General features: G+C 36.9%; 1 protein-coding gene across 1 annotated transcript in view; it reads right to left on the minus strand.

Annotated features, from left to right (window-relative positions):
* The window catches only part of ZDHHC17 (zinc finger DHHC-type palmitoyltransferase 17), a 64,347-nt gene that overhangs the window by 22,612 nt on the left and 23,441 nt on the right, over nt 1-18,294 (minus strand). Inside the window, exons 3-8 of the mRNA XM_058804648.1 lie at nt 17,711-17,833; nt 14,383-14,460; nt 12,887-13,031; nt 7,001-7,065; nt 5,559-5,721; nt 903-1,028 (exon numbers count right to left, since the gene is read on the minus strand). Of these exons, the coding sequence (XP_058660631.1) occupies nt 903-1,028; nt 5,559-5,721; nt 7,001-7,065; nt 12,887-13,031; nt 14,383-14,460; nt 17,711-17,833 (700 nt within the window). The remainder of the gene's footprint in view (nt 1-902; nt 1,029-5,558; nt 5,722-7,000; nt 7,066-12,886; nt 13,032-14,382; nt 14,461-17,710; nt 17,834-18,294) is intronic.

Raw genomic sequence — 18,294 nt, forward strand, 5'->3', positions numbered from 1 at the left:
CTGCAGTTTTTAAGCCATACTGAAGCATCTATTAATAAAGATATGACCTTTTTTGTCTTACACTGTGTGGATACGACTCCTGATGAAACCACTGAACTCTTTCCAAATAATTAAAGTACAGTGACAATGAAATATACAAACCACTTCAGGTCAATAATCACAGCAGTGTTACAGTACCACAGGGTTAACGCCCAGACTGTAGCAGTACTTTCAGGACCTTGATGCAATGTATCTTTATTTTAAAAAATTATATCAGTGGTAGCAACACTTAATATCCAGTCCAACACTCAGCCTAAATGTGGATGGATACTAAGAAGAAAACATTAACTCCCTTTAAATTATCAAACAATATGTAGGAAGAGAGTTCTTCTTGCTACAGCAGTATGTTAACCCTTACACCCTCATTTATGGCCTCTTCCTATCTGCAGTATTAAACAATGCTCTGAGAAGCAAAAGGCCTCCACATTAGTGATTCATGTATTAGTTTATACTGCTGAGACTGACTGCTTCTTTCATTCAACACAATAACAATAAACAATACATAACTAGAAAGGAGATCAGAGTTCAGGATACCCAAAATGCTTCTTTCCTCAGCTACCTGAGAATCAGTTTTGGAATGTCTTGGCTAACATGACCACATAATACTTTCCTAACACTTTCTTTTAGCTACCACAAAAACTAAAAGTAAGTGTATAGAAGCTTAGGGTTTTATTTCCTCCTGCCCTAAATAAAGCACTTTTCCCCTTTTCCCTTATTATGACTTTAGTCATAATAAGAAGACATTCTTTAAAGCTGAAATGTGGGGAAACCACAGTCCTGAACTTCTTTTAAACAAATACACAGGTCCCCAAACCAAGAGCAGCCATAAGATTGATTTACACAAGTGTTATGCTACTACTTACCTTATCTGCTTTTAGTTTTCTCAGAAAGGATGGACTATCATAGCCCTTTGCCTGCCTTGCTTCTTGTAGATGATTGATCATCCAAACGTTCTTCCTTTGTTTTGCAAGATCAAGTGGTGATTCGCCCTGTCAGAAGTAAAAATGTGGGAAACATCCAATTTAAAACAAAATGCATTTGCAGCACTTTTGAAACAGAAGATTGGCTGTTAAAACTAACACATTTCAAAGCCGTTTAGCTACATTCTGGCATACTTTTTGCTCTGCAGCTTACTTGACACCAACCATCATTCACTCCTTTTGGTTTTTCACTCTCTCATAACTATACAAGTGTGCACAAGTAGCATATTGAATGTATGATTCTGATGAGATGTATGTCCTGACAGTAATAATTGTTGCCTTTGGCATAGAACAAATCTATGTTCCACTATTCTACACACAGTCTACTAGTCTGTAAAGCAAGGACTGTGCTTCCCCCTCAGCTATTGACAGGCAGCAGAAATCAAGCAAAGAATAAGAACTTGTGACCCACTGGATCATGGAAATTCTCCCAAGTCTAAAGCCTGACTTCTGCCTTTTGGCAGACTGAAGTTACTAGTATTATGGAATGCTTCTGGGATATTTTTTTTCCACCAGCCTAATGTTCTTAAGTTTATTTCAGTTATGAAAGTCCTAAGAAGAAAACGTGAAAGAATAAACTGAGTGTTCACATCCAACTTATTTCAAAATTCTGAGCTTTTACTTTGAGCTTGTGTTTCATGTATTTTGGGTGCTAAGCCAGCAATGGCTCATGTTTTTATTTCTGTAATTTCAGAAAGGACTAACAGATGCAGCAAAAGAGAAACACAGAGTGAAAGATACAGGGACCAAAGGTGCCTACTAAACTGACTTGATTTTTTAAACACTTAGGAAGAGAGATAAATGAAAAAGTTATTGACTTGGTCTAAAATTATAGAGGAGGCAAGAGACAACCAATTGCAGGTACCTCCAGCTTCAGTTTTGCATTTGACTCTTCCTCTCTTCTACTGGAGTTAACTCCCCTCCTAAACAAATCATTCATGGAGGCTTGAAAAATGGCTGAATCCTCCATCGCTCGGCCCCCTCCTAAAAAAAAAGTGAGACAGGTACTAGAAACTGAAACTACCCAGAAAGGGCAATAATTACTATAGACAGAAGTGATTTCAAAGATTAAAAACTGCAGTTAGCTACCTATGTCCCATAGAAAGACAACGGGAACTGAGTACTTGAATGTCATCTCTGCCTTTGAAATCTTGCTTCAAATCTTTAAGAGAGTAAATAGCATAGAATATAAATTATGAGGTGAAGCTTTTTGCTACTTAACACCTTTCACACCTTTTGTGTGAGAAGTTTAACTAGAAAAATCAGTTAAAAAAGAATAACCTTCTGACTTGGCTTCAAAGTTATTTAGCCAGATGTTTAAAAAAACAGATTAAATGAACTCCAGTCTCAACAGAAATGCCTGAAATCAAACTATTGGTGCCTGTTTTATCACAGGTTTAATAGCACCTTGAATTGCTAATATCTAGGAAACTCCAGAGATGCTGTTGTTTTAGTATCATCTTATATATCCAGACTATAAAAATTACCTGTGGACAAGCAATCCCCTCTGGGAGTTGATCTCCCAAGTAAATCCTGAAGTTGTCTTGGGGTCCAGCTGAGCATCCCTTCCACTAGAGGGCCATGAGACACCTAGGAACTGCCTAGATAAAAAAATTGAGGGAGCTTTAAAGAAGTCTTTGACTATGCCTCTCATCATCTGGCCGTTTTGATATTCTCTTGTCTTTATAGGAGTAGTTGATGGCTGACTTCCTTAAAAATTAAAAAAAAAAAAAGTATCGGGGAACTTAATCTAGTAACATACTTAAAATTGTCAGCAAGCAATAAGGCTTCAGTAATACATATTTAAAGTATTTACATAGAAAAAATAATCTGAAGAGTCATTACGATAGGGAACTGTACATGCATACTTCCATGGACAAGCCTAAGATACACTGCATAATCAAGAAACTACATTTAAAGTTCAATAAATGATTCACTTATAGATTTAAAAAAAAAGGAAATCTTTCTTAGACCATAAGAGCTCTTGTAGGTCTCTATATCTTTCTACTAAATAAAAGGAGTTTCTGCTCATACTTAAATAAAATTTACAAGTTTTCCCCAAGTCCCCAGTGATAACCTGGCTCCCTGGGAAATCCTATTCTCATCTGCCCAACCTATCTAATGGTCTGGCAAGAAAATTTCCTTAAGAAAAAAATCAACCAAACAAAAAATCCACTCTATTTTGGTTACTGAAATACAGCTTCCGACTCTAACATTAATCTAGTTCTCAAAAACGAAATACGTATATTACTACCAAACAGAAAATATTAATTTGTTGTACAGCATAATAAAAAGAGAGTAAATAACAAAACAGGACTAAGTCACTGCTTGTATCAAGTTTTGCTCTAGGATAGGAGTGCTGTTGTTCAAATACTTCACAAACTGTTGTGCAAAGTAAAGAACACCTTGCAGAGATGACTGGTCCCAATTTGTTCCAAGCCTAGGCAGTCAGCAGCATGTGCCTTTCTAGCACAGACTGACTAGAGCTGATAACAGTAAGGTCAAAGCTCACATCTAATATTTCAGTCATATCATCATTTGAAGAAGATGAACAGCTTTCAGCCAATGCATTTCTGTAATATCAGCTGTCTCATCACCATTCTTGGTCAATTCCATGGGCTATCTGAGAAAAGCAATTCACTAAAGAGTGCTGCAGGAATCTAGAACTGACTGCATCAGAAAGAAGCCTTTCACAATTCCTTTTATTTCTGAGGCAACATGAGCCAAACACTTAATTAGTTTTTGGCTCAAAGAACACTTTTGCTGAACAGTCAAAGGAGGGGCACCAAACTGAGTTTCTATTGGCCTTTAAGAATCAACCAAATGTTTATATTTCCTATATATTTACTACCACCTAAGTCAGCATCCATTATAGCCACTGGCTGGATGGCAAAACTGCCATTGCTCAAATGATTTTGATCCTCTGAAGATCCCAAAAACCTGGGAAGGCATGCAAGAAACCTAGATTTCACTGCAGAAGATAGGCAGTGGTCAGTGAAACCAGACACATATCTTCTGGCATGACTAGAAAAGTATCATGATCCAGCAGGTTCAAAAACCTATTTTTCTACTGACTGCTGCTGTCTGTCAATAAAGAAGGCAAGACCATGAACTACTTCAGGCTAGCATATACTTTTTCATATAGCCAAACACAGAAATTTTTATTACAGATTTTATAGAAGTCCAGAAATGTAGGTACAGTGACAACTTTAGAACTCTTGTCACACTAATCAGTCTGCCAAGACAAGTAAGGTATGACATACTGATTTTTTTTCCCACAAAAATACCTTAATTTTTTACCATAGGTGGCATAGGAAAATAGCTTTTCAACACCAGAAGTGAGACTAGAATCATTCACACAACTGACCTTACAGACCAGGAATAATTAATGTAGCTTCACCTCAGTCCATGCAAGAGGCTAGATTATTTGTTTTAAACATGTATACAAGTGATTCCTTGTAATGAGTTTTCATTCATGATAATGAGCATTTCTGATATTCTGAAGTGGATGTAGTACCTAAAAAGCTGCCAGCAAAATTTGGCTGCTCCCTTAGAAAGGCTATTCCATGCTCTCCAAGATAATTGATGTGTACTTTTTTTTGAATATATATATATTTCTATCACTTGTGGCCAAGCAAAATAGGCCCCAGCCATCAGTAGGAAAAATGGCGAAAGGACAAATAAATTAAATTAAGTTACAGCTGTGTTTTCAAGCATAACACTCTGAGTGGAAAATACAAATATTTGAAGAGAAACTAAGTAGAAAATTCTTTTTCTAAAAGTGATTTCTTCTCTGACATCACAGATGAAACAGCTTGGGTAGCAATATGCATCTAATTTGATATACAGAGTATCAGGAAGTAATGGACAAAACCACATTCCAAAGGCACACCTTCCAAGCTGTAGAAGCTCCAAATCTGTGGCAGAAATTCTAAGAGCTGTTTTGCTGGTCTAACATATGCTGGAGATGGCTCTGCTAGTACAGAATCTAGATTCATAGTTAAGAAATTCTGGTAATCAGGCAAGCTAAGTTCACATGCATAAAAAGAGCCTATTTGCTTATTTGACTCCTACTGGCATTTTCAGGCTTCCAATTTGCTTACTGGCACTGGGAGACCGACTAGAGCATTTGTCAGCTCCCTGGACAGGACTGAGATGCCTCACATCTCACTCCAACAGTCAGCTCAAAATCCCACTAGAAGATATTTGGTCAGGTTTCCAATTTTGCATCCAAATACACCAGTCTTCATACATGCAGTCTAATTGCACATCCCATTCCCCTATATTTACACATAATCATTGTTAAATAATTTCCTTGAGCATCTTTTACAGTGCAAATCTAGTGGTTATGTATCACTCTTAAGAAAAAAATTGCCAAATGACAAATTAGTGGCATTGCTTTTGCTCCATCTTCATGATCCCACTATACCCACAATAATCCCAACAATACCAACAATACCCACCTATTCTTGGGATTTATCATAGTCTCTGTTATTTCTGCCTCAAACCACTTACAATTAAACCAGACCAAATGTTTACCTTAATATTTTGAGCATCAACATTAGCTCCAGCTTCTAACAGCAGACTAATGACTGTAGTATTTCCTGCTAGCACAGCCCAGTGCAATGCTGTGTTTTTGTGGTACTTGTCTCCCAGATTAACCGAGACGTTAAATGTAAGTAGTAATCGTGTTGGATCCACACTAGAAAAGAAAATTCTTGTTAGAGCTACAGATGAACTCAAATACATGACAACTTATTGTTGATGCATTCAATTTCTATGAAGATCATTGATCAGGCACACTATAATAGCAAAGTGACATTTTTTGCTGCCAATTATGAATGACTCAAAATCTCTTCCCACCAAAACCAACCACTATTCTGTTGACTTTAAAGGATCTCCCTAACATAGCTCATTCTGGGATATCAAGAAACATTTGTTCTACAGCTCTAGTTTTGTGTTTACCACAATCTAACACTACTAACAGATCTGTAAAAATATGCACACGATTATATACTTAAACAATGAAATTCAAAACATGTTATGTTTCCACTTCACAGTCCAGAAGATGAAACTAAAATAGGGTGTGAATGCTGGCAATAGCAAGTATTGCTAAGAGCTAGTTTGTGTTCCTCCCAATAATAGATAGAGATAGGGCCTTCCAAACGGGAATCTAATTCAAACATTTGGTCTTTGGAGAAGAGTTATTTTTAATCCATTTTTTCCAGTCATCACCACAGGAAGGATTAGTGAGCACTTCTTCATAGTACCCTCTCTCCTGAAAAAGTCATTGTACTGGGTTTGGCTAAAATCAAGTTAATCTTCTCCACAGTAGCTCCTACTGTGCTGTGTTTTGGATTTGTGACCAAAGCAGTATTGATGACACAGGGATGTTTTAGCTGTTGCTGAGCAGTGCTGACACAGGATCAAGGCCCTTGCTGTTCCTCATGCTGCCCCACCAGTGAGCAGGCTGGGGGTGCACAAATGCTGGATGAGGACACAGCAGGGACAACTGACCAAAGAGACATCCAGTATTGCACGGCAGTGTGCTCAGCATTAAAAGCCGGGGAAGAGAAGTAGGAAGCAGAAGACATTTCAGAGTTACAGCATCTGCCTTGCCAAGTAACTGTTACAGGTGACAGAGCTCTGGTGACCTGGAAATGGCTAAACCTCTGCCTACTGAAGGGAAGTAACAAATGAATTCCTTATTTTGCTTTATCTATTAAACTGTCTTTACTGCAACACATGAATTTTCTCATTTTTACCCTCCTGATTCTCCTTCTCATCCCACTTGGCAGGAGTGAAGAACTGGCTGTGTAGGGCTGAGCTACCAAGCGGGATGAATTCACAATAACCATAAATGAAGAAAGATAAAATGGCAACTGTGGAAAGGAAAAAAACTTCCAAAAAACTCCCTAAACCAGTCACTACTATATGCCACTTGATTAACACTAAGATAAAGTCAAAACTGCATGTATTACCTATGTGTTCTGTAAGCTGCCCACATTAAAGGTGTCATTCCATTTTGATCCATCATATCTACATCCTAAAAAGAAAGAAAAGAAAAACAGTTGGTGAGGTAAGTAAGCATACTTAAGATCCAGGAGATGCAATGTTTTCAATGAGAAGCAGTGTTCTAAGACTAATCATCTGAATTGGAAGAAAAACTGGCAAGCTTTTAGCACTCAAACAGTATTTAAAAAATGAAAACAAACATTGATGCCACCACTGCCAAAAAATAACTGTTCCAATCTATTTTGAAAACTATCAAACAGTCATACTGTGTAAGATCAGTAATTTCTAATTTACTATTACTCTTCAATATTAAAGATATATACAGGTGGTGTATTACTGCATTAAAAAGCAGAAAAAAATTGAAATAATGTACCAATATTTGAAAAGATACTTGATAAATTACTATAAATACCACTGTCTGAATTCTACATCCTACTAAATGCTAGTTGCACCTATTTTTCCACTTGCAAAGCAATTTCCCATAGTTCACTGAGTTCCAATGATATTTATGTATCTGGATATCCAGTTAATTAATGCCAAACAACCTCCTCAGAAATAAAACTGATCTATAATCTCTTTCCCCTCCTGCCTAGAGAAATTGGCAATTCCTAAATATTTGGAGGCAGATTAGACTCTCAAGCACATTTGGGCAGATTTCCCACACCAGCACTAACAAAATCACTGCAAGCTAAGGTAACACAGGACATGAAGAGGCAACTGAGCTATGACAACATTTCCTATACCACTTCTCTCAGTTCTTACTAGGAAAAATAGATTGGAAAGCATTTCAATGAAGTCTTCTGCTAGAGAAATTTCTGATAAAAACCCAGAAAGTGACTGATATTGCTTTCTGTCACCCCCAGAACCTCCCCTGCTCCAGAGTCTACAAAATGCCTAGCACCCTGGTTTCCCTACTCACACTGCCGCTAGCCTGACCCAGGCAGCTGTTTTCCAGAAAATCCAATTTCGGGCCTCCAAATAATTGCTTTTAAAACATCTCTAGCCTGCAGATTACTTTGTATTTCAGAGTTGTTACTCTGTTGCTTAGTTTAAAAAAAAGGTTATTTAAAAACCACAGTTGATGGAGGAGAAGAACAGTTACTTGATTTACTTGCTCCTACTGTTTGTTGAGGAGTTACTTGGTTTGAGATCAGGATCCAACTCTGCCCACAGTACTTGTATAGGTTAGATCCTTTTGAGCCTACCAGGACTATGCATCTGCTGGCATTGCCATTAACCCCCTGTGGTTGAAATAATGAAGGAAGTTAGAAACACAGCCCAATCTCAAGTTCATTCATCCTTGAGAAGCACAACTCACACTGGGATTCACAGCTCACACTGTGCGAACAAGATACTTGGAGGATTGTACAAATTACTGCAACAGGAACAAGCACTCCTTCATCTTTAGATTTTGTACAGAAAAGCATCTCTTTGTGACAGTAGGAATGTGTCTAGATGTAAGTAGTACAATTCCTTCAATGATTCCACCTGACAAATCCAAACTACACTTTGCACACTAGATGACAGTCAGCTAAAAGAACCCAAACCCATCAGCTCCAGAGCATTCCCTACCTGTAAGTTACCTAGGCAGGCTACAGCTACTACTCATATTAAGCTACTACGTTGGCTAAAGCAGATCCCTGTTCAAAGGAACTTTAATAAGAGGCAATGCTAAGATTCACTTGCGCACTGCTGTACAGATGTAACAAAGATGATGTAGCTGTAGATAGCAGACATGTGCTCCAACAAATCTCTCATCAAAAATTCCTTGTTATTTCTCCAGATCACTACTATAAGCACAGATTGAGGGAGACATTTTAAAAAGGAAGCTCTGCTCCTGCTTTTTGACAAGGAGAGGGCTGAGGCAAAGAATTAAATCTTCAGCAGCTGGTTCATATTAAGAGACTGTTTTTCCATTCTGCAGCATCCAGCAGGCACTTTAACATTACTTTCTTGTTTAACTCTCAGTGACAGATCAGGGCTCATGGAGGGGTGTGCCTGCGCTGTTAGGACATGGTGCAAGCACTGCAAGAACCAAAGATTCAAACAATAAGTGATGTAATGATCAAAAATTGCACATACTGCTGCCCTTTGCACGTGGTTCAAGTGTGAATTCTGTGGACCACAACGAGCAAAATTTCCTCACGTTTCTAAAGTACAACTCTGGTTCTGAAGGAGAAGAAACTTTTCACATGCAAAGATAACCAGACTTAATCCTAGGACACTAATACAACATTGCACAAAAAGCTTTTAGTGAGGCAGAAATACTGGGGAGAAAGAGTTTTCTGCATGAAAAGGTTAATACGACTTTCTGAAAGCAAGAGTTGACAAGGAAGGATTCTAAAGAGATCAGAGCAGCATTAGGCTTACCAGGAGATTTAACAAGCAATGGTCAAACCAGTATTGTGATTAAATATGCACAGAAAGCATCAAGAGATCCCACTTAGAATTACTTTAAATCACACAGAAAGGAACCAGGAGTCTGATCCTCTTTAGAACCATTACTGCTTCTTTCACAAAACACAGACCTTCATAGAAAAGACCCATCACATCCTTGCTCAGAATCCTATTCTCCATAAGGAAAAGATCTCTTTCACATGAACTGTTGCCCAGGGAAAGGAAAAAAGGCTTTAAAAGCATATAGTAAAGAAGATTTATCAGTAAGGCTGATGTAAGTCTGACAATATTTCTTAACTTAGAAAATATGTGCTAGTTACAGACTAGAAGCAGAGATTTTGTAAGATTCCCACTAAACCAGAGATTTTTAAGAGTCCCATAGAACAGAGCACAGACCAACAAAGAAGACAACACACAGAACTAAACCTACTCCATTCCTTCAAACAAAAGCTCTGTTCTGAATACCCTAGTCCATCAAACACAGTTAGGCTTGAATCATAAGGAAGAACACAACTGGGCTTATAATTCTCTAACTAATGTGCTTTGAGTTGGTCTAGGAAATAAAATACTTGGTTCAGTGTCTTAATGCTGGCCTGAGCTTGGTGGAGAGAAGGAGCCTCAGTGGCAACTGAGATGACAATGCTTAGGAGCACTGCTCATGGATCACAGCACCAAAGTAACCACAGCTGCTGGTACCACACTGGCATCTCTCAACGTACTTCTAAGCCACAGCTCAGGTGACCCTAAATAGCTCGAGACATTAGTTAACATACAAAAGTGTAACTCTGAAAGTATAAGAATGTACTTGATGAGTAAGTGCTAGTTAAACTATGGAAGTGATAGTTGAACTATGAGTATGAAATAAACTGTGATTTTAGAAGTAGAATATTTTTTACATAATTTTACCCTACAAGCAACCTTACAGTCATTCATTATCTGTGATTAAGTCACCTCACACATGCACAGGATGAGAACACATTATTTAACCATTCATATACCACATCTGTATCCTAACTTATTGCAGGTCAATGTTTGTGTATGTAAGCTCCTGATATGCCTCTAAGCAGAAGATCAAGCAGTCAAATTGTACACTGCACATTAAGTGCCTTCAACCGCTTTTTCAGTTTTTCTTTCTCACATTTTTTTTACATAAAGGTCTTACCTAAACTTGAACTGTGCTACAGATTCTGTTACTTGATTTCTCATTATATTTATATCATGTACCTGTACCACGCTTGATTTTGGCCCAGGCAACCTAGTGACACAAACAACATGTTCAAATTCCAATACAGCTAGGTATCAGTCTTTCACAATTCAGTAAGAGGCATGACTAAAGAAAATGCAACTCTATCAGCCACTGCTGCCTCTTGGCTGAGTAGTACTTGCTGGCATGAAAATGGGTTCACTTCCAATCAAAGCCAGAGTGCATCTGACCAAGAGTTCTTCCCCTTCACTCAAGCCTCAGATTGCAAATTTTACCATTGGCTGCTACAGCCCAGAAGAAAGTGAAACAGCAACACTGAAGTTGGGTTCCAGATCTGTCTCAAAAATTGATAAGGCAGCAATTAGGAACAATTTCTCAATCCACCTGTCAGTCCTCTATTCCATTATGAAAGTTGGCTTTTCTTTGGCCACATTCATCCACAAAGGCATGAGGATCTGAACTAACACACCACAACAGCCTACACTGACCTTCATTTTGACATTTATTTAGCTGTCACTTGCCACACAGCTGCTAGAATTAGGTTCAGAACAAGGGCTAGCCTATTCTTTGGATATAAGGGAACCTGGTCTCTGTAAAGACAAAAGGAAAATAAGTAGCAGTATAAAGGGTAAGCCCACAAAAGCAAAAGCAGTTCAAGTTTCCAAATCTGAATCTCAGCACCACCAGGAAGGTGGGGAAAGAAATAAAGAGAAAAAATTAGTGACCTCAGTACTAATTGAAGGAAAATTTAAAAATAGAATCACGTATCTCCCATGGCTTCTAGATAAACTAAAGGTTCTGTAGTTGTGTGTAATGTAGCTAGAGAACAATAATTTTAGGGATTGTTATTATAATGCTATTGATATTACTAGATTTTAGATACAAATCAATACATAATTTTTCAAGTGGAACTTTTTGAAGCACTGTGAAAAATTACTGTTAAATTAATTTAAATTTATATCATGGAAAGAATACCAAAATCATACTTGAAAATATTTGAGAGATTCAATAAAAATCATTGTTTTAAAAACTATTTATAAGAAGAGCTATTTTCAAACTAACAGTTTTAAATTTTAAGGCACTTTTTTTGTCTTTATGTATGTACTCATGTAAAGACATACAGCTTCTTCTCAATTGAAGCATTTTATGTTCAAATAAACAGGACAAATCTGTATACAGACATGAAGACAAACACAGGGAGACTTCATAACCACAGTAGAATACTTTAAAGGCTACTAGTGCTTTATTAATGCTATGCTCTAAACAAATTCACACTTGTAAAATACAGCAAGATTTTTCTAATAACATAAAACCCACATGCAATTATACGTAATTCGAGAAGAAATTACAAACTTGCTCCTCTTAAAACACTCTCCCCTCCAGTAATTATTTCTTACAAAACAGCAGTTATACAGAATAGGATCAAACTCTTCTTCTGCCTAGCTTACTCTTTATCATACTCTAAGTACTGTTCTACCAAACAGATACAAACTGAATACTGCCTGGAGCAGTAGCTTGGGGTTTTTCACATGTACAGGTGTAATTTTCTGCAGCAAATTCAGTATTTGTTTTACACAGACCAAACTCACTGATTTCATATTCTACATGACTCACTTGGTATTTGAAAGAATAAGCAGAATAGAGAAGTGTGAACAGCATTAGTAGGACTGCCACACAAGAGGAGGGCTTTGACTTTCCTATATGGTTTACACAGTAAATCCAATCTGTGCTTCAGGCACATGCCTATGGGTGTGTAAATCTACAAATTACAGTGCAGGGTGCATGGCAAAAACACAATCAAGATTTTGAGCAGACAGAACAGAATGACAGATGAGACATAACAGGAACAGTAATGAATACACATTATATACACACTTTACAGATCTAGCAGTAATATAAGGGGCTAGCAAGAAGGTTTGGGGTTGTTTCATTCTCGCTGAAGAATTCTACAACACTTGCTACCATTGTCATAGCTACATTTAAAGAATAAATTCATTAGAAATAAAGAATGAGAATTTCCATACACTACATTAGGCAGGTGTGAATTAAAGCCAAAGTACTCAGATGACTGTTGCAGGAAATTAGTTAATAGGTGGCATATCAACACTGTAGTCTACAAAAAAGGACATGGAATTATTCTTTATTCAGGCAAGTATTTTGCATCTCCTTAATGACAGGTATAAGTTTAAACTGTGTTCCTACTCTAAAATTTAGTAGAATCTATTTAAATATGGTATTACTTAAAATTTACCTGTCCCTTTGCTATCAGGTAAGCAACAATCGAAGTATGTCCAAACTGGGCAGCCAAATGAATACAGCTACATCCTTCTCCATCAATTAGCGACGGATCTGCCCCATACTTCATCAGCTGTACAACCATGGATAAGTGACCTTGTCTAAATGTAACAAAACACAGAAAACAAACAACTGAATAACTATATGCAGGAAAACTATTAAAATTTGAATAATGAAAAACAACAAGTATGTTTAGCAGTTAATTACACTATCAGAATTCCCACACTTTAACTCGTACTTTAAAAACAGCAACTGCCATGATCTGATTCTCCAAGTGAGTAAGCAAACTCATTCATATGAGAAATTCTATGCATATAGTGCACTCATCACATGCCATTTGCTTAACTGTACTGCACAGCAAAAAAAGACAGTCAACCAAAAAATCAAGTTATGACTGAGAAATTTAATCCACTATGACTTGTTACAAACCACATATGAAACCTGCTATTTTAAGAGATGTCAAACTGGCTAGATACTCTCCCTTTTTGTGGGCATTAAAAACTGCAGTAAAACAAAAGTAGGGGAAAAAAGGAAAACTGAAGGTCTACATTTCCTCCATACTATCTTAAAAGCTTATGCATCTTTTTAGCTTAATGAGCATAGGCATATCCTTCTTTTAGACATGGTGCCTAAGTGTCAGTACACCATTTCTGACATGAGCAAAAGACCTTTTCAGTTTTAAAGAAGCCACTTTAGACAATGCTTCACAGAACTGATTACAGGTATGAATGAACACCAGGAAATTTAGTCAAGATTTTGTGCTATTAACACAGAATCACAGACTGTGTTCTGTAACAAAAAGAAACATAGGAGCTAAAATCTTTAATAGAGGCTAACAAGCAAGTCCTCACACCTTTAGCAAACAGATTATTTTGATACATTAAATCTTCTAAAAGCTAATTTTCCAAGTCTCCTTTTGCCATCTACAGTTTAAAATATTAATGTGGACACTGTTCCTTTCCCATCTATTTCTAAGTGGTTGTCTAAAGGAGCAGGTACTGCTTGAAGGCTGGTTTTAATTTTTTCAGCCATTTATCATGACCATCTTCTACACAAAAACCCTGATTTTAAGTACATATTTTTTAAAATCCACATATGCAATAGAACATTTCAAGGACAATGTCACACCAAACCATCCTACGACCCATCTGCAAAAGTGCCACTGAATTTCAGATGACTTGACAAAAATAAGAGCTCAGAAGTAAGAGTAAATTGCCTATACTTCACTTTTCTCCTACTGTAGCAATCATCTTCCTCTATATCAGAAAAAAAAAAAAATGCTGAAAGCACTTCTAATTCAAACATATCACATTCACAGTGAGCTCAGTTATCAAAGACTGAATTAATTCTAGTACAAAGTACTTCCATAAAACACAACAGTTCCATAAAACCATCAGTACTCCATGTTAAGCAAAAAAAGAGAGAAGAAAATTTCAGAAGATTTTTTCATACCTTGTTGCCCAGTGAAGTGGGGTAGAATTTAAATCTCCTCCAAGCTGATCAACAATTGCACCTTTTGATATATAGTACCTGTAATAACAGAAACAGTAAACATTACTGATTGTTTTGATTAAATTGAAAGGACATAGGTGAGCATGTCTAATGTTAGGCAAAATAGGCAGCTCGAGATCAGAGGACCACAGTCTTTTCTTGCCTTCATATAACCTTCCTTTTTAGATGTCACGCATATACTTTCAATTTTCTTGCATTTCTGACATGGGTTGGGAAACTAGAGATGCCTCCTACAGTGTTTTAAACATTATGCTATTTCCTAATTTTATTCTAAGGTAAAACAGAACAATTGCTATATACAGTGTACAGTATGTACAGTAGTACAAACTGTGCTACCAGAGAAGTATTTCATAAACTATTCTTAAATATTATGGGGCTGTTACATTAAATAGAATTCTGAATTACTGGTAAAAGTTTATAGTGCTAGAAGACTATAATTTTAGAGAATTTTGGCTAAATAGTTAAATTATACGCCGTTAAACTTGCAGCTTATATCATCACTGGAATAACCCTACTGAAGTCATAGATCCCAGAGAATACACTTAAGTTACAAATTTAGTGAAGGACTGAGATTTTTACTTACTTTTCAATTATTATTAATCAAAGGACAAAAATCATCTGAGTATTTAAAAAGTATTTCTAATCTATGGGATAGACATTATTTTCCCCTCAAAAACATTTATAAGAAGATGAGCTATCTGTAAGAACAAAAGAAGTTACCTATTTTTAACTGCAACAATTCATATTCACAGTGATTTGCAATATTTCTGTGAACTGCTGTCATTGCTGTTTTATCTGGAACACTAAACTAGCAACATTACTTTTTCTTTGTAGAAGGAAATGCATGCTTTTTAGAGAAATTACGGTTTCCAAATCCAGGCCTTCCTGGAAGGCTTCCAGTTTTTCATTCACCAGTGTCTAACCTTTGTCTATACCTAGCTATAGATTTGTGTTTGCACATTTCCAGTGCATGTGCCTACAGACTTTTCACTTTGAAAATACCTGTCAGGTATACATGAACACTGCTCTCCCACCCACACGAGCTGTCCTTCAAATCCTCGGCAGTGAATTTCTGCCATCTCAAACTCTGCTAAGTGTTTCAAGGCATGGCAAGAAGAAGGGCAACAAAGAGAAAATCTTGAAAAACATTAGTCTTAAGTAACTACCTTCATTTTCTAGAGTGCTTATTGATTCAGAGAATGAAATTTCAAAACCAGCCCTTTTAGGAACCTTTAGGAACAGAAACTGAAAAATGCACGTCAGACTAAACACATCTTAAGTTTTTATACTGTTGCTTTAGAGTCATCAGACACAATTAAGTACTTCAACAGATTTGCCAAATAAAAAAAAAAAAAAAAAAACATTGTGAAAGACAAACAATATCTGCTCTGATTGATGGAGGACAGTCCACTCCACTGGTCTCCAACACTAAAAGAAAAATACTTTGACATCTTTCTGTGCAAGTTTTTTTTATTTCTCCATGAGACAAACCAGAGATTTTGCGAAAGTCTTTGTCCCACCTAGGTGAAAACACAAAGCAGATTATATGGTAAAGAAACAAAGAAATTTTGTTACAGTGAAGTATCAGCTACTAACTGAAGAGCTATTTATTCCCCCTTGGGAAGGAGCTCCAAAGGAAATCTTGTCTAGATAAAAAGACAGCACAGAGAAATTCACAGTCAAAGCTTGGATTCATCTCCCTGATGTGACAGCCACTCATGGGGAGGTGAACACTAAACAGATTGTCTTCATTCAAACACTGGGCCTTGCAGAAATGCAGAATACGTTCAGGTTCTACTGCCAGCAGAACTGCTTACTGGTTAGTAGGTTTTATTTAGAAGGAAGAATTTGCAGTTTGACAACTGGGAAAAGACAAGGCGACAATCTCCTGCCAGATGGTGCATTGAAATAACATTTTATGTTTCTTTAAGGGTGTTTTGAGACTCAGTTGAAATTTATCATTGCATTTCGGTTTCAGTATACAAAAATGGTAAGATTTTTCTGCAAAACCAGACTGAGAACTGAGTCTATTTGTCTAAGCAGATCTTGCAGAAGGAAATGTGTGCTAGGTGAGAAGGTCCCTGAAGAAAGAAAGAACTGGGCAATCCCACTCTCAGTGAGTCATCTAAGCTTCCAATAGAAGATGCCAGGCATGCAAGTTCTATTTAAGCAAACTACTTACACTCAAAGCAAGCAGATCTCATAAGAGGTCGCCTTAAGAAGAAAATACTTCTACTGATCTCCACATTAGGATCACTAAGTCTTTGGCAGGCATTTGAAAACTACCACAGCTTGCATTCAGTGATTGAGGAATCAAAGTGCATGCAGTCACTGTTATTAGAAGAAGGAAAAGTAGAAAAGAAATCCTTCTCTGGAGAAAGTTCCCCAGGGGATGGGGAACTACTGTAGGAAGTAAGTAACTGTAGAGACATGACGCCATTTTTTGCATTTTTACAAAGCTGAGTTGAAGAGACATCAATAGATCAGTGAAATTATGAAAACAGAATGGTGTTCTAGACACTCATCCCTGATTCTACAGAAATAGGAAAAGGTTCTGTAGCTTTTCTTATCAATGAGTTTCACTGTTATGTACACTGAATCTCAAGTCTCAAAATAGACAGGATGAAGAAATACTAAAAATAAGAGAAGTCTAATTCCAAGCCTGCACTCCTGACAGACAAGCTGCTAAGGTACTTCACTGGAAAGAATTTACATAGTCAACACTCACTAAACAAGACACTGAGATCGAGTATCACAAGAGTAAACAACTTTATCTCGGCACTACCAAGCTTAATAGCCAACATATTTAATGAAATTATCCACTGCACATAATGGGGAAATTGAGAACACTTGGGGAAAGATGTGATAGGCTTGAAGAAATAGAAAAACCACTAAATAGTTCAATTCTGAGGAAATAAAATAAACTAGTGCCTTGCAAAAAAAGAGTGGGAGAGCATAAAATAAGGCGAGTGATAAAAAAAAAAAAAATCAAGATCCTCTAAAGACAGAGGAATCTGAAGTGCAAGAACTGCATCAAGAGAAGGGAATTTTAGATACAGTTAGACACACCAGTAGTTACATGCATGCTAGTAAACAGTGGGAAGATAATGCAATGCTGTATGTCACAGTGGTAGAGGTGCATTAATGGACAAGATCTTTGACATATTGTCAAGGAAAAAAGGACATATTAAACATATTAAATTTAAAGACATTCAAATCAACATTTGTAAGGACATAATTAATTTTAAACTTAAAGTCTAATACATACTTCACCAGATCTATTCTGTTGTTGATTGCAGCCCAGTGGAGAAGTGTTACGTTTTCTTTATCTGGCTGTCGAACATCATAACCAGCTTCCACCAACTCTCTGCATCGTTCATAAATTCCATACCTTGAAAATAAAATAACATTTGTCAAAATGCTTACCTTAGATTAAAATGCATTCAGCAAACACCATACTTTCAGTCACAATACAAAATCCTCAACAGAAGAGAAATGAAGAAGAAACTTTACTTTCTTTTCTAAACGATTACAAATGATTTTTTTTTTAATGCACTGAGGCAGGTGGAAAGAAGACGTTTGGGTTACGATGACTTAAAAATATGCAACCAGCTAGACAAGATACATGTACTCAGACAAACATAACTGCTAGGAAAATGGTAAGGTTCTAAGTCAATCCAGCCTTGAAGCACACCATCTACCAAATCCTAGTTTAGATCAGTAGTATGGCCTGATGAGTGTCTGTAACACATACATACCATTCCTGACTTCCCATGTCAGCTGGAAGGGCCACTGAAATAGGTTAGGACTAAAAAAGGCAGGTCAGGCAAGAACAAGCAATCAAGAGAAGAG

This window comes from Ammospiza caudacuta, chromosome 5 (assembly GCF_027887145.1).
Source record: "Ammospiza caudacuta isolate bAmmCau1 chromosome 5, bAmmCau1.pri, whole genome shotgun sequence".
In the NCBI taxonomy this organism is placed as follows: domain Eukaryota; kingdom Metazoa; phylum Chordata; class Aves; order Passeriformes; family Passerellidae; genus Ammospiza; species Ammospiza caudacuta.